This window comes from Papilio xuthus, unplaced genomic scaffold (assembly GCF_000836235.2).
Source record: "Papilio xuthus unplaced genomic scaffold, Pxut_1.1 DF825946.1, whole genome shotgun sequence".
NCBI lineage: Eukaryota > Metazoa > Arthropoda > Insecta > Lepidoptera > Papilionidae > Papilio > Papilio xuthus.
Genome location: NW_013532703.1, coordinates 562,920 through 580,125, shown reverse-complemented (window position 1 = coordinate 580,125; position 17,206 = coordinate 562,920). Strand labels below are relative to the sequence as shown.

Here is a 17,206-nt window from a genome sequence, read left to right as displayed (position 1 = left end):
CTTATGTCAAAATCATATGACATTATGACGTGCATAGTTGCAGAGTTGCAGAGTCATCAAAGAACCTAGACAATTTGCGAGGATTTATTCGTAACATAATCGATTTACGTTACGAAAGTGCGTGTTGCAAATTTTCGTGACGAACTCTCTGATCTTACTTGCTATCTTATCATTGTTTAATGACCGTTTAATCCATTGTACTTTGAAAAGTGTTATTTGTAATAAAAACTATTTTTGGTGTAACAAAATCGATTTCTCGTAATTTATGTACAAATATTTATTTTCTTGTCTAAATACATAACTAAATTGTTATAAAAAAGATATAGACAGAAATGCTGTTAGTACTAGCTTCTATTGATAAATATAAAATCTTACTTGTCATAAAAATATTTTGGTTGATTTACAAACTGTTTAAAACTGTCAATTTCAATGCGTCTTACGTCACATGACAAAGTCAAAGGCAAAGGAACGCTTTGACAATTGACAACTTATTGTTTGTATATAAACAGCTAAACGGTTTTTTTTGTTATCCCATAAATTGTATATCTATTAAAAAGTCTTAATATCAAGTAAATAAAACACAGAAATATGAAGACAAAAGTATTTAATAAGTATTTGCGATATATTTAAAATATATAACTTTATACTTTGAGTTCAATTATACAATTTGACTGCCGACCAGAAGATTAGTTTCAAAATTTTCCACCAACAAAAAGCATATACGGTCAATATAATATAGTTAAGTATATTTAGCCAGAACGTTTTTTTCTTAGCAAACTCTGTACCTTTAAGATCATCTTTAATTAAATATTTTCTAATTCCTAGAATCCATGTTGTTATGAGTTGCTTCATGTTAACAGTTACTATATTGAAATTGAAGATTGTTTTGTCTGTATTTGACATTTTCTTGTATAATTCTTGCAAATTTTTATCACAGAATAGCCATTCTTTTTGTATAAAATGTGAAAATAGTTTGTTACTTTTGTATACTTTCTCATATAATTTAACAAATCTGAAATTAAAAAAATGACAGTTTAGAAGAAAAAGACAGATAAAAAAAACAACCACTTCTATTATAGATATAATTGTTTACTTTTAGTCATAATTATCAACCTGCCCTTATCCCTACTGGCGGTTGGTACAGTACTACAGTCCATCGATACTTTTTTTGGTCATCCTCTATCTTTGTAGCCATCCACATTCAATCTCATTACTTTAAATAGGGTTGACAAAAGTCATAACATATGATATTCGTTTATTTGTATCAATCAACATCTCTTTAGTTGGTAATTTAATCATGAATATGTACAGATTGCATCATAATGTTTCACTTCACAAGAACGCTGAATTGGTAACAAAAAATATTTAATTCAACTTACCTTCGTGGTTTCCCAAGCAATAAACAAACAACATCAATAATATATGCAGGTACAAAGTGCAATATCCATGTAAATATAAAGAAAATTAATTCACTTTTCGTTTCTATAACAAACGGTGACCACACAACTTTAGGACTTGCGTAATCTGGTCCTACAGTTCTTACAACTTGAGAATAAAAATCTGAAAACAGTAAATAGAAGATTTCACCGAAGAATAGTGTAGCTTCCTACAGTGAAAAATTTTTTTAAATTGGTTCAATAGTTTTGATGCCCAATCAATGCAAACAAGCAAATTGTTCCTCTTTATACATGTAACATTAGTATAGATAAATTATATTAACGACATTTTCAAAGAAAGAATTTAAAACATACTAAATTTTTTTAACAGCGGAAACCCAGAGTAGAAACTCTTGGGTGTCATTATTTGATTTCATTGTGTTCTCTTACAAAATTGATAAATAAGTAAAACACACAATACTGTATGTTACATAACTTATGTCACTTACTTTTCCACTCAGAGTTATTAAGTTAGTAAAGAAATTAGAGTTGTTAAGAGTGCTCCTTAGTGTAGAAAATAACTTACCCCATGTTATTGGATTCCTGTTACTTGTTACAGTGTATATTTGAGGTTCATTCGATGTTTTCTTTGCTGTCTCCCATGCTGAAGCGACTACAGCATTTGCGACCATATCAGCTGGTACTATGTCCAATCTCTTTCTCTTATTAACCAGAACTATATGAATTAAACCCAAACCTATGCCTAGAAGAAACTGATACCAGAATTTTTTTAAGGTTAATTATGTTAAAAAATAAATGTCACCACCTAATGATTCGTGTGAAAAATTATTGAGCTGAAAATTCAGACGTTAAAGAAGGAAACAAACAGAGAGACGGAAAAATACTAAGACCCCAATCCCCCCGTCTTAGTATTCCGTCACAAAAAAGCGTTACGGCCGCTTGCTAATAATCGTCTTGATTCACCAATTTTGATGTTTTTTTTTAATATTATTATTATTTTATATAATTGTATTTAAGTATATATGCATGCATTTATGTATGTATGTATGTATATGTGACTTACTCCTGTAGCTCCATAAACACAGGTCATATCTAGCCAGCCAGGGCAAGGTTCGCTATACGATGATATTACTGAAAAATAAAAAAATAGTGGTTAATTTATCGACAACGGATAACTTAAAAGGTCATTTCATGATCTCACCTAGCGTTGGTTTAACAATACAAATCGGCAAGTCATCCGCCATTTTGCGCACCAACTCGTCAGCCAACGCCTTCGACATCGTGTAAGTATTCGGCCAGTCTCTTAACATCCTAAAATTATATGTATCAGAAAAAAACTAGCTTATGCCCGTGTGTCTCAGCTACCTACCCGCCAAAGTCCCATCAAAATTGGTCCAGCCGTTTCGGAGATTAGACGGAACACGACCTTATAGGCAGACTAAAATTTAAAAAGTCAAATGATAAGTGTTATAACTCACAATTGTCTTGTTTCCTCTAGTTTCTCAAGATCCAAAGACTCGGCAATGTTAATAATAGCATCTGGATCGCCGGGGCTTTCGTAAAATCTCTCGCTAACCACACATCCCCTTCGGCTTTCTTTCGCGTGCGTAAACGCAGTGGACACATGCACTAAAGCGCGCAAGTTCTTACAAGATTTACCCAGTCGTAGCACCTCCCTTGTACCACGTACATTTGTAAATATAGCCTGTTTTAGTTCACCATCAAATCTTATATGCGCTGCTACGTGGAATATGATATCGACCTGATTACAACAATATTATTTGTTTACATGTTACAAGATTGGCTAATAAAGGCATAAAATTGTGACCTCTTGAAACCTAAACGACAGAACGAACGAGTGAGGTGTCTTTCGATTCGTACTCTCTTGAGTGTCATTGGGTCAACCCGTCTAATTTTTATCTTATCTTAATGTTATAAATGTTCAGATGGATGCATGGATGTTTATTTGAAGGTACATGTAGAACATAGTTTAGAAGAACACATAGGCTGCTAATTAAGAGTCGCGGGCCACAGCTAGTAACATAATATTTTTTTGTTAAACAGAACAAAAGGGTTAAGGAACTCTTCGCATCTGCATTTGGGTGATATTGTGATTCCAATCCAGCTTACCTCTTGAACAGTATTCCAGTCATCATCGTTCATTCCAATATTTGGTTGACCTAAATCACCCTCGACTGCTATAATTTTGTTGACAAAGTCAGGTTGCTCCGCATGTAATTTACTGAATACCTTAAAATAAAACAAATAAGTTAAGCGTGAGTTTCTAAAGTTTAATTTAAACAAAACTTTTTCGCCAATGGAAACCCATAGGTACGACGGTACTGTTAAGTGTCACGTGTTTTCGGTGTCACTTTTGCCCAAATAATGGAAGACAATTATAAACATGACTTACGGGATCCTTAAGGACTTCAGTAAGCCTCTCTCTTGGTTTCAAATTTTTCTTAGACCTTATTAAAACGTAAATTTTATTGACATTGCAAGCCCTGTAAACAATAACAAATTCTCTATATAAACATAAATTATAATTCATTTTAGTACTGCAAGTTGTATGGCCGCACTCATAACTTTTAAGTTCACTACTGTTACTTATATTTCAGTCTAAGCATTAAAGGTCCTATGTAACTATTTAAAAACTCTGAGTATGGCATTTAAACAGTATCGTCAAAATAAGGATATCTGGCCCGTTGAGAGAGGCATTGATATCCCTCTATAATTTATAGGGCGGTAGTGAGCTGTCATAATTTATGGTCTATATAACCGATTCGAGAGGGATGGCAATAAAAAAAAATGACACTACAGTGGAAATTACATGGAACATACCTGAATATTTTCTCAATAATTAATTTACCAATAAAACCATAACCACCAGTTATGAATATTTTGCTGCCACTGTAAAATCTTTGGATGGGGGAATCCCCGTTGGCGATGGCTTCCAGTATGGGTTCCTGTTTACGCAGCATTAAGTGCTCAAATTCTAAAGCTGGATCCATATCTATTGACATTAAGTAAAGGATGAAATTACGTGCAACTCAGATTACGTATCGTGATAAAGATACAGAGTACATAGTCCTGAAGTACATAAGCATTACACTCCGAGGAAGATGGATAGCTACAAAGGTAGAGAAAGACAGAGGATAGTAGATTGTGTGGAAGAAGATATGCGTAATATGGATGTGAATTCAGACATTACGGTTGATAGAGATATATGTAAGAACAGTACAACTGTGCCGACCCTCCGTTGGCAAAAGAAACATGCGTCTATATATTAGAAAAAATTAACTTTCCTCTTTTTATATTTAAAGGTGGCAAACGAAGAACTGGCTATCTTTATTGGCTGAAATAGTGACTGTTGCTAATAGGCAAACGCAATCGCAGATATTTTACCTAACTTTAATCGATGGAGGAGAAATTTCTTAATCAGTCACATACAAATTGAAGTAAATTTGTTGCGCATGATCGTTTACCTTTATTTTATTCCAACTGTACAATAATTACAGCGCTGTAGTTTTTTAATTTGCATATCATTTAAAGTTTAAAATACTTTTAAAGGCATAAAATTAGACTTTATGTAATATTGAGGAATAATTCCGTATAGCAAATTATACGTTTATTAATACTTAAGTTAGTACACTAAATTAAAATAAAATAGATTGATTCTTTAGTTATAAAATAATCGACGTAGTTTTTTCTTTAACAAAAAAATAAATTCCAGCCTGATACCTTCACGTGTTTTTGAGAAAAAGGATCTTGACAGATAGACGGACGGACAACAAAGTGATCCTATAAGGGTTCCGTTTTTTTCCTATGAGGTACGGAACCCTAAAAACCAAACTATTCAATAAATAATTCTAAAAACTTTAAAATATATTTATTTCGCATTAATCCTATTCCGCATAAAATGAATTACTATAAATTTTGTACAAACCTCAAAAACTTCTATTAACTTATGGCAGGAAATGGTTAGACTTCAAAAGCAAAAATCAGCGTATTAACGTTCAAATGCACAGAGAATCACTTCAACTGACCGCTCGCAAAGTTATGAATATATAAGCAAGTAATCCAAATTTATTAAAATTTCGAGCATACAAAAAAATTACAACAATGAAAGGTCATCGGGCAAAATTCGACCCGGTCGCGGACATTTGTGTAAATGATATAAAATAAAAGAGTATATGTTAATTAATGTTATTTATATTTATTTTATATGTAATCCATGTGACAAAAACATTATTCGTTCATATAAAAATATTGGTAGAGCCCGCTTTAAATTCTTCGCACGAATTTGTCCGGCTCGCCCGGTGAAGTACCACGACCACACAGAAGACACGCGTCAAGTGGAAGCAATTCCGCGTCCATCCTGATGAGTGTGCGTCCCGGAGGCCTAATTTCATCCTCCTTTCTTTCCCACCCTTTTTCTTTTAAGGAAAAGATGGGATGTGGAAGTGAACTTTCCGGATGAGAGATGCATGGAAAGGGAAAATATTTTCTTTTTGTGCACCCTCTTCTCTGTCGACTAAAGTAAGGCAACGCAAATGCAATTGCGTATGTCTATGGGCAACGGTCACTTGGCTATTACAGCGATTTCAGGTGGCCGCTCGGTCGTTTGCCACCTTATGATACATAAAAAAAATAGTATAAACATCAAGAAGTTTATAGGTATAAAAGTCAAAACAAAAGGATTATAAAAATCTGAGCACCAAGAGCGTAGCTATGTGGTGTGGTGAATATGTTAACCATAAAAAAAACGAATTGATAACCTCCATCTGTGTCAAGTCGGCTAATTAACAAGATAGGTAAACAGACCGACAACGGCATTCATGTCATTAGATGGCAACAATCCAGATTTTGCGACCTCCCATACACCGATAACGCGCATGGTTAAATGCGCGTAGCTCTTGACCCAACCCTTAGTTCGGTCTATTTTTTATCCTGGGCTAGACACTTAGAAGTCTGTGTAGATTTTTTGTGCGAAATCACAATATAGATCATGCAAATAACTGTTTCTTACAGTGCCAAGGGAGAAAAAAAGCTGCAAAGCCGGCAATAAAAGAATGCAAATCTACCAAAAAGTTTTATAAGTGCTATTTACTGCAAACTGCTTCAAAAAATATCCTGTATCCTTCGGTAAGAGATTATTTTCCAACAAAAACGTTATGAATGTTACATTAAAATACGGCCATAGATGTTAAATCTTATTCTTACTAATATTATAAATGCGACTGTTTAGATGGATGGATGGACGTATGTTTGTTTGAAGGTATCTCTTGAACGGCTGAACGGATCCGGCTGAAATTTGGCATAGACGTAGAACATAGTCTGGATGAACACATAGGCTACTAATTAAGTGTTTTAATTCCGCACAGACGGAGTCGTAGGCGACAGCTAGTGTTACAATATATCTTGATGCAGTAATTTACAGTAATAGTGACAATCGTAAGTAATCATTTAAAAGTAACAACGCAAATTCCGGTAATTTATTCCAGGATGTTACCAAAGTAATACTTCAGCTTCGATATACCTTACAATTGGAATAAATGGAATATCATTTCGTTTTCTGTATTGAGTGTGTACAGACGTATTCTGATACTTTCTATTATGAAGATAAAATTAGTATTCTGTTTGCTGGTAAATATATATTTCACTAGTTTATTGCCCGTGACATCGTTTGCCCGGAATTAAATAGCTTTTAAGTAGCATATATATATATATATATTCTTTCAGATATAATCTACATCTATACAATATTTCAACGAGATCAGTGCATCCGTTTTGGAGATACCTTCTAACAAACATCCATCTAAACATTCGCATTTATTATATTAGTAAGATAGACTAACGAAGAAATAAGATTATTTCTACATACTTAACTGATATATAAACACGGCTAAACACTCACGTATATACGTCCGGTGGCGGCAACGACTAGTTTCGAGCCCATCGGGGGCCCTTCATCAGGATTACCTCACTTTGTATATACGTGAGTGTTTAGCCGTGTTTATATATCAGTTTAGTATAATGTCTCACGAAAGTTTGAATAATTCTACAAACTTTTTTGGTTTCGTAATATAATATTTTCAGATCTTTGTTAAAATATTGAAATATACTGAACATATTATAATAGTATCTGCCTTTTAAATAATATAAAGTTATATGTACATTTACATATAATACTAATGAAGGTGGTAATTTTTTCCTATATTTGTTAGAGCACAACCAAGCGATGGATAAGTTTTTCACTAAGCGATTCACCGCACACGACTCCTAATCCTTCGAGTCGGATGTGACAATAAAAATTATAAGTACATTATTGGTACACATAGTGTTTGCACGCGATGAAACGCTTAGTGGAACTAAGGTTTAAGCTTCTGATTTCCTATTTGGTAGTTGTTGATTGTTAATTTTTAGATGACATCGGCGTTCGCTATTACGTCGGACATAGGTGTGGCGTATAGTAAACGCGCGTTTAGTTTACAGGTACTTTCTTAGATTTTATTAGATTGAAAGTAAAATTGACACAAATTATAATTTTAAACTGTTACGTTTTTTTACAGTACAATTATCCGAAATCAAATTCAACGTCAAAAGATGTAAGTACATTTACTTTGAGACATAAAATCGATAAAGAAGAGGAAGACAAAATATCTATTTTCTTCTACCTAGTTTATCCCCTCTTCTGGTAAAGGTGAACTATGTCTCTTTCCAGATTCCCGAGCTGGGCATCAAGAAACCAGGGAAATCATAAACTGGGTCTTACAAGATAATCCGTATTCAGTGATAATGGATATCTACTTTTAATAAAACATTTAGAAATATATTTCTTATTGATTTTTAATATAAAATAAAAAAATCTCTTTTGGTATTTCCCATCAGATAATTAAAAGTACTTAATTGTATTTAGTTCATTCCAAATAAGCTCGAAGCTTGTGGTAAGATATAGTCGGTTAATACTGAAATGGCTGGATTTGAACCTAACATAAGTCCCTAACCGTGATTTATTTGGCACTATATTTGTAATCCAATTTTTAATTTGATTTATGAAAATATTTGTTGTATATGCGCTTGCACAGCGCTTGTTTCCGAACGAACGGCGAATTCCGCCGTTAGTGTGACAGCTACTTAAATAAACAGTCTGCGCTAAGCTAGCTATCGTTTCACTACTCCCAATACATAAACATATTTAAATAAAAATAATTCTCGACAAAATAACTCAACGAAATGATATTAGTAAAAAATAAATTAAGTTTGATTTCATGTACTAAATCTGATTTGAACTATCTACTTATATTTAAATTAAAAGTGATTCCTTATTAAATAAACATTTGAATGTAACGGTACGTCTATTGAAGAAAATTGTAAATCTTCAATAAATTAAACGTTTCACGTTACGTAAACGTAAAATTAATTCAATGCAAGAAAAGTTGATTGCAGTTTACTTGGAATTTCAATTCAATAAGGATCCGTGGTGTATTAAGAAATATTATTTCATGATTTCCTTGAAATTTATATGTACAAGGTAAGATCTTCGTCTTACGTCATGTTAAGTTTTTTTTTATAATTATGTGGAAACACAAAAAAAAGTAATGTGGTTTATTTACGTCATAACAGTTTTTTTATCTAACTATTTTGGTTTGACTAATTTAAATTCAATTTCATTGTATAACTTAACATAATTTAAAACAATACAAACCTGCAGATACTTAAGTAGCTGAAAAAAAAAACACCCTGTATAGATGTATTAATAGCAATCAGATAATAGGAATCAAGCCGAGGTTCGGCCCTCTCGGGCACCCTTGAATCGGAATGCTAAGCCCGTAATGAATGACAGCCCAAGTCCTCTCTCGGGGGCCTTCGAGACCAGTCAGTCCATGGAGCGTCCACCTAAGCGATCTAAAAGCTCGGTGACCTCCCAATCCGGTAACAATAACGAAGTAACAGCCCGAGCCGAGGCTCCTGAAGGAGCCTTCGGGTCTTGTTACTCTTAAACGAGCTGTAAATACCTCTTCAAGGCAAACAGTGACTACACAGTTACAAAAAACTCATCCTGTATGTCGAGCTCTACCTGAAAATATTGATTCGCCCGTATTCGTAACTCATTTCAAATAAAAACAAAAGCCATCCCATATTAAAGGGATTAAGAAAACAACTGGATAATATAAATAAGTTATTAATACCAAAAGTTTTCTTAATGAATATTAATATTTTGCATCGTCCTACAGCGACGTGGGCAAAGGAGTTTGTTTGTTTTTGTAAATTATTATATTTACGTTCATCCAACCATTGCTCGTTCCAATTAAGGACATCTCTTAAAAGGGTAACATGACCTGTATATTAAATGAAGGATTCATTCGTAAATAAAAAGACTTAAAAAAAATCGAAACCCGATTTTAGTCGCTAAACTTACGCAATGTCATAGAGCTTCGAACATAGAGCGCCTTCAACATTTTATTCTTTCGTCGCCAAGACCAGTTGCTCGCAACCTGTTGTTAAGATCGTTTTCAAGACCTGCCAGGCCTGAGCTGAAAGAAGAGACGACTCGCGTCGACGATTCAACGTTGTGTGTTCAAAGCGCGTGTAAGGCGATACAATATTAGTTTCCAAGATTTAAGTAAGTAGTTAATCATTTTTAACAGATGTCTTAGACGTTTAACGTAGAAAAATCATCGATATCTCTACTTTTAAAATATCTCTAATGAAATTTATCTTAGAAATGAACACCGCAACAAAGTTCCACGTGCAAACGCAATGATTGAAAGTTGTTCTAATGAAATGAAACCTAGGACAGTATTTTAAATACTGCTTAACTATTTATAAAGAGCAGAAATATTTCTTCGGAGTGCATACAAATTATTATTTAACTTTAAGAAGATCAGTTTATTAATATTTTATTGAATGGTTCCAGCAATACAAGATCGTAGAGTATTTTTAACTAGCTGTCGTCCGCGACTCCGTCAGCCGTCCATCCGGAATATCAAAAAAAACCTAATTAGTAGCCTATGTGCTCTACCAGACTATGCTCTAAATCTATGCCAAATTTCAACGAGATCCATGCAGCTATTCTGAGGTACCTTCAAACAAACTTTACTTTAATGATTAAGCCCTTTTTTTATTTCGCGCGGACAGTGATGCTGGTAACACCTAATAATAATATAACTATACCCATTTCCACGTATATCATCATCAAAAAATATAACATCCTAATATTTTCCAGTGGAAATTCAACTTATAATTTTGTTGGATTGAATTAACTTATCACGACTTACTGGCTGTTAAAAATATAAAATGTAAATCAAGCATAAATTTAAAGCATAAATTTAAATCATAAAATATAAATCAAACATAAATTTATGCTTGAAATAAATAAGCTTTAAATGTAATAAACCCAAAACATAACTTTAAAACTGCTACAAATCTTTACAAAAATGACATACAAAAATTGTAATTGAACATGAGCGCATTTTTCTAGGAAAATGTCATTACGTTAGTTCCTCAGGTGTCCACGGGGTATGTGCGGGGAGGGAGAGGGCATGGATCCACCCACTGTCCCCCCCGAACCCGTCCTGGTGGGAGGGAAAGCGGGACATATAACGCGAGGTTCTCACGGCAGAGCCTGCATTATACCCTTGTTCCTGAACATCTCTGGAGAGGTACAGGTGAGTCATAATATCGTAAGCTATTTTTTTGAGTTGTACTTTTTTGATGGAATTTTAAATATACTAAGATTTTTTTTATTTTTCGTAATTTTCCGAGATGTTTTTTTTTTTAATAATATCTTTATGCGTAATTATGAATACTATTAATATTAATAACTTTGTTCGAAATAACTAGACAAAAATAAATTAACGTGTAATTTAATTTAAATGAATAGTTTTATGAAATCTTTTTCGTAGTAATTAAAAATAAATCTGCAACTGCCAAAAAAATAATTTGTATTTAACTTAACTTAAGTAAACTTAAGCATAATTAAGTTATATTTTGAAGATTTATTAGAATTTTTTTAAGTAACATCTAACGAATCTGAAAAGATTTAATTCAGAATTTTAATTAGTAAAATTATACATGTTAGTTATAATTTAGAAACAATATGACAATTTATAATAAAAACTAAATAACGATGGAACATAACAATAGTAAAAAATAATTAAAAGCTCACAGCGCGTTGAAATCTTTTGCAGTACAATCGATTTTTTGTTTATTCACTAATTGAACTCTATTTTATGTTAATAACAAAAAGTGCGTTTTTTTCATAAACTATATAAAGGTACCTAAACTTATTTATGTTACTCAAAGTATTTTTGTTATATTATAATGTTAGTAGGATTTTACGAAAAAAAAACGTAAAGGATAAAAATATTTAGATTGACAACGATTTTATTAAAAAAAAATCATAAAAATATTGTGTTAAATCATAAAATTATAAATAGATGCAGCAGTTATACGATATATTATTTAATTTGTTTCATTGTGGTATTCATACAAACATTACAAATATAGAAAGAGCATCAAAAAAGTATACTAAATATAAATTCATATTGACGAAAAGACGAATTTTTACAAAAAAATTAATAGGGACAGTTTTTCAGGTCACATTTTTTCTAGATAAGCAATCGCCGTCGAAAATCTAATATAACAATAATGATAAATCAGTGTAATCAGTACTTGTGTACTTAAGTGAGCGTTAAGTGAGGCCGCGCTGTAACTTAGTTTAATTAAACTTATAATCATACTATCGCTGATATTAATATGTCAAGTTAACATACTACGGTCTGATGCAATTGACAAGATATACGGCTTCTTACTGATAGATAATGATTAAAAAAAGGGTCTTAACAGACAGACGGACGGACAACAAAGTGATCCTATAAGGGTTCCGTGTTTTTCCTATGAGGTACGGAACTGTAAAAACTATAAAATCAGTTACTTTTTACCTTAAACATAAATAGTATTTGAATCCTATTATCGCACGCTGATATGACACATTACAACATAATTTATTGCAAATATGATTATGCGCAGGCTTCTGAAATACCAAAATACTTTCATTGGAAAACGTATCGGTGATACATATTTACGGGGTTAATACACTCTTTTATAACTACGTTGATCCATCATCAAACACCGGCGGTTAAAAGGTTAAAATGTGTTTGTTATTTTTTTTATAATACAGTATACATATCAAGTATACTTTATATTACTTAAGGATACTAGAGTATTATAGTTAAATAGTTCTTAAAATCACTTCAGTAGTTTTTTTGTTTGTTCTTACGAACAACCCACAAAGATGTTGGCTACGAAAGGCTACGTTTCAATATAAAATGGCGTAGAATGTCGTAGACGCTATTTTGCGTGATCGTTTTTGCATTCATTTTTTTTTAATCGGCAATGTAATAGCTATAAAAGTTTTTATTTCAAATTAAATGGAAATCGAACAAAAAAAAAACTAAAAATATTGTATTGTAACGAAAGTGACAATAATATTCCTTTTATTGCAAAATCAGTCTTCAATGAGGATAATTCATTTAGTGCTTAGCGAGTAAAGAAGAACCTAAACCTTAAAGAAAACTAAACCTTATAGCTTTGATGTTAAGATTTAAAATCGTGCGTTTAATCGTTACTTTGCAGTAATAAAATGGTACAGGATTTTTCCGTGAGCTTCGCAAAGCTACTTCCTTCCGTTTGCAGCTTCCACCATCTTGTTTGCTGATTGCAAATCTTTTTTAAAACTTTTAAGCTTGCAAAGAAATCTTAACAGGTAACCTTAAAATGACGAAGGTAACTTCAAGTCTTAACAAGAGTTTTTAACTGATTACCTTATCATTTTTTTTAAGAGAGGGAATGCGTTACGCATACCGGGTGCCTCGAGGAAAGCCGCTCCGGTTATGTGGGACTCTCTCCACATCCCTAAAGGGACAAGGAGCCTACCCACTAAACCCCCTCTTGTTCCCTCGATTCACTGTTTACCGGGGTGTGGGCACATGTGAATACTCTTCGCACACTGATTACCTTATCCTACATTTCAATAACAAAAGTGGAAGAGAGTCCTCGGCTTTTGCTGCTGCATGAATGTCTCCACTCGACCGGTATACTGCCATTACAACTACACAGAAGCCTATCTTCAGGAGAGAAGTAGATTTACTGTCACGTTTCGTTTGAAAAATGTGCGGGAGGCCACATTCGTTTACCACCCATTTCTCCTAAGGATAGGATGGAAAGAGGATTTGGTGAGGAAGAATACAAAAAGGGGAATATATCCTCTTTCTATAGGTTCCCTCCTTTCTGCTTTTACGATATGCAACTCTAAACTCGTTGTGGATGCCTATGGGCAGATACTTCGGGTGGACATTTCCTCATTTGCCACCTTCTAATATAAAAAAATACAACAAGTAATTAAGTATTTATAAATGTAAATAGTTTGTTTTAAAAAATAATGTTTTAGTATGAATTAATTTAAAACTAATTTAAATATTTGTTTGCTTAGGTCGTTAGTTCTCGGATGAGGTGAATAAAATGCTAATTATAAACATATTAAAATGCGAAAAAAGTGAATCAAACAAAAGTTAAGTTAACGACGAACTGACAAAGCGATGTACAATATTTGCTATTAATTTTATGAACAACTAATCCAATTTAAAAATAACCTAATATGTTAATTAACTTACGTATTCTCAAAGTTAAGTTTGTTTTGTTTGTAAAGTTTATAATACAATAATCATGTTACATCCGATACCTTTGTTATATATTTATATTCATACTCGTTAGTTGTGAAAAAGTTTCAGCTTTTGTGATGATTCGGTTAAACAGTTGAATAAACTTTTTCTCATTGAGTCCTTTCGTAATTTTATTTGTTAACGTAAACCAATTGTAATTATGAACGACAGTATACACTATAATATGAATCTTCAACGTATTCATAGACATTTAGGACCTAACCATAAAACTTGGACAGTGTTTCAATGATATTTTAGCTTATCATGTCAACCTTTTTATCGGCGGGTTCAAAGGGTTACAAGACATGTTAAGTTAAACAATGTCTTGCTGTTCAGATTAACCTATTGTACAAATTAAAAAATATTTACGTTTTAATTTTCTTTTTATACATTGCCAGCAACTTTTATGTTCGTTTTGAATGTATAACATATGTAATATAATTTTAGGTAAGAATTTCCAATACAAGAATTGCACATTGCGTGTGTAGCGCGAGTTACAGCGGGTACTGAAGCAGACGACAGCGGAATGTGGAGGTGCGCGTGCGCGTTGGCGCTACTGTGCGCGGCACTCGCGCGCACTGATAATTACAAACGTGCTGAATGTAAGTACATTTATAACAACTATTTGTACTTTTAAATCAGTCGAGACTTCAATCTGAAAGGCTGTATAAAATCTATAAAATAATTTGTAACCGTTTCTGCCGCTAGTGGCGACGGCTCCCTTCGTGCTGGGCTCACGCTACGGCCGCTCCTCACCGCGCATGATAGCACCACGCAACGACAGGTGACATATCTAAATAATTGTACTAATAATTTTAGTCGTAGAATCTTTTGACCAACATAAATGCATGTTGAATGATTTCAGTAGAGCCACATTCAAAAAGATCCGTAGTACGATAATGATAATTGTTTCAGTAGGATAGGGTTAGAGACAGTTCATAATAGCTTCTACGCGTCTAGTCTACGAAATTCGTAGCACTTTGTTTACATGTAATTCAATCTTCGCAGGTTCTTCATGGGCAGTAGATATGGCAAGCGGTCGGAACCGGCCGTGCGCATTCTGACCCCGCAAGATGTAACATGGCGCGATGTTACATCGCAAGATGTGACGGCACAAGATGTAACATCGCACGATGTAACATGGCGTAACATTGTCCGTTTATGTGAACTGCAAGTGTTCGCACCGCTCTGTTCCCTACTACAACATCCTTCGAAATCTTTGTACAACAGGTAAGTATTTTATCTCCACAGTTGAAGGGAATGTAAGAAGATAGATGAATATCATTAATCCTCTTTATCTCAACTTGAGCAAGCACAAGGTAGATAGAGGTATTCATGTATTTCCATTTAATTTTATTTTCAGTAATAACACTAATAATAATATGAGAACTGAGCTTAGAGGGTAATATACACATTTTTTTGGCGTGTCAACTAACACTTTTATAATGTGCCGAGCTCTAAACTGGTGTCAAAAATTCCTTAACAATTAGAATGCAAATAAGCGCTAATATTATTGTAAAATGTTTAAAAATTTGGTTGTTACAGAATAGACCAAGAGCCAGCTGAGAAAATGGACTACAAAGAATAATGCTATATCTCAAACACGACCCACATCGCACACCGAACAGACTGGAAATGAATCAATATAATATATTAAAATAATATTCTATTAATAATAACACTGTAGAAGATGATAGAACGGACAGACAGGATTAAATAATAGTAATAAAAGCTACCCTTCTTTTGTACCCTTACATATTTTATAAACCATTATTTAAATGTGGGGGTACAAAAATATCGTACGAATCGGGTTAAGGCTGGAAACCTGATTCGTGCAATGACTTGATGTAAAAATTTTAGAGTATTTTCATCTTTTTGACTTCATTACGGTAAACTCCACTGCTATTGAAATATATCTATCTCTGTCTAATTAAAGTACAATAAAAAAGGAACACTATATTTGCAATTTCCAACAAAATAGAAACCCATACAGAGTATAAAAAAGATGTACCGTTTTATAGACGTTTGTAATTTTATAATTTATTTTATAAAGATTTGTGCATCAAGTTGTCAGTACTAGTCACTTAATTATAATATTTATAGTAACATTATAATGGTTCTGAAAATAAATGGAAATAACTTCAGTTGTAATTTTTTCCCTAAACCATTCTAAACAGTGGTAGAGCCCGCTTTAACACCTTCGCACGAATTGACTTCGCACGAAGTGGACTTTCCGGATGAGAGGATTCATGGAAAGGGAAGATATTTTCTTTCTGTGCATCCTCTCCTCCGTCGATGAAAGGTAGGCAACGCATATGCTATTGCGTATGTCTATGGGCGACGGTCACTTCGCTATTACAGCGATTTCAGGTGGCCGATCGCTCGTTTGCCATCTTATGATATAAAAATAAAAAAAAATCTCCTCGACAAAGTCACTCAATAAGCGATATATAGTCAGACAAACATAACTGGGAAGGTAAGAAAGGCGCTAGTATCTGGGTTAGTTATGTAAGAAAATATATAAAAGTAACATAGGCAAAGAAAATATAGCTATAGTAGGACAAAGATCTTTTGACACTAGGTGGCGCTAGTGAGCTGTCATAATTTAGTTGCACTTACGCCCATCGCGTCAGATAACTTTGTAGTTCTGCAGCTGAGAGAATCATCAATATGTGTCAATATGTATAGAATTAAATACGTAATAAGATCGACATATCGAAATATCCCAGTTCCATACATTTAAGGAGGCTGATGAAACTCTCTGCTGGAACTTTTTATGTCTTACATCCGCTCACAAACTATTAAGCTGGTATTCATATACAATTGAGGAAGTTCTAAACAAATATATGCATGTAGGGGACAGTGATGTACGTACAGATCTTAAATTAAGGGCGAATATAATCACCATGGTGATGATTAGATAATGCTTTACTAATTTGCTCCAACATCTTTACCAGAAAGTCACAATGTACTATGACATTTTTTAATTTAATACTTAGTAATATATTATTAAGAATTCAAAGAGTAAGTTCTGGTTGGGTTCCTACGCTAGTGTGGTTAGGTTCGACCTATTAGGGTCCCTTA

At 33.3% G+C, this 17,206-nt stretch overlaps 2 protein-coding genes and 1 long non-coding RNA gene across 3 annotated transcripts; 2 read left to right on the top strand and 1 right to left on the bottom strand.

The window, feature by feature from the left end:
• Window positions 1-594: 594 nt before the first annotated feature.
• On the bottom strand, window positions 595-5,437 carry LOC106124169 (fatty acyl-CoA reductase 1-like). Its single transcript, XM_013320639.1, has 10 exons — window positions 5,344-5,437; window positions 4,239-4,410; window positions 3,811-3,901; window positions 3,528-3,647; window positions 2,876-3,159; window positions 2,599-2,708; window positions 2,461-2,528; window positions 1,963-2,149; window positions 1,380-1,560; window positions 595-1,012 (listed from the first exon to the last, which is right to left on the bottom strand). The coding sequence occupies exons 2-10, from the start codon at window positions 4,406-4,408 to the stop codon at window positions 655-657; spliced, it is 1,569 nt and encodes a 522-aa protein (XP_013176093.1). The 5' UTR covers window positions 4,409-4,410; window positions 5,344-5,437; the 3' UTR covers window positions 595-654.
• A 1,519-nt stretch (window positions 5,438-6,956) lies between these two features.
• LOC106124238 (uncharacterized) lies at window positions 6,957-8,217 on the top strand. The gene is made up of 3 exons (XR_001228198.1): window positions 6,957-7,043; window positions 7,824-7,892; window positions 7,970-8,217. It is a non-coding gene; the product is annotated as an uncharacterized LOC106124238 (long non-coding RNA).
• A 2,826-nt stretch (window positions 8,218-11,043) lies between these two features.
• Window positions 11,044-16,193, top strand: LOC106124197 (uncharacterized). The gene is made up of 5 exons (XM_013320667.1): window positions 11,044-11,068; window positions 14,611-14,724; window positions 14,831-14,906; window positions 15,131-15,352; window positions 15,668-16,193. The coding sequence occupies exons 2-5, from the start codon at window positions 14,649-14,651 to the stop codon at window positions 15,708-15,710; spliced, it is 417 nt and encodes a 138-aa protein (XP_013176121.1). The 5' UTR covers window positions 11,044-11,068; window positions 14,611-14,648; the 3' UTR covers window positions 15,711-16,193.
• The last annotated feature ends 1,013 nt before the right edge of the window (window positions 16,194-17,206 follow it).

Bases quoted from the DNA above. Each gene is read 5' to 3' on its own strand.
- LOC106124169 (XM_013320639.1), bottom strand. From the start codon at position 4,408: ATGGATCCAGCTTTAGAATTTGAGCACTTAATGCTGCGTAAACAGGAA. The intron at 2,150-2,460 runs GTAAGTCACATA...TTCTGGTATCAG, and splicing joins GTGTTTATGGAGCTACAGGA to TTTCTTCTAGGCATAGGTTT. The intron at 1,013-1,379 runs GTAAGTTGAATT...TTTTAATTTCAG, and splicing joins TTGCTTGGGAAACCACGAAG to ATTTGTTAAATTATATGAGA.
- LOC106124197 (XM_013320667.1), top strand. From the start codon at position 14,649: ATGTGGAGGTGCGCGTGCGCGTTGGCGCTACTGTGCGCGGCACTCGCG. The intron at 14,725-14,830 runs GTAAGTACATTT...TTCTGCCGCTAG, and splicing joins TAATTACAAACGTGCTGAAT to TGGCGACGGCTCCCTTCGTG. The intron at 14,907-15,130 runs GTGACATATCTA...CAATCTTCGCAG, and splicing joins ATAGCACCACGCAACGACAG to GTTCTTCATGGGCAGTAGAT.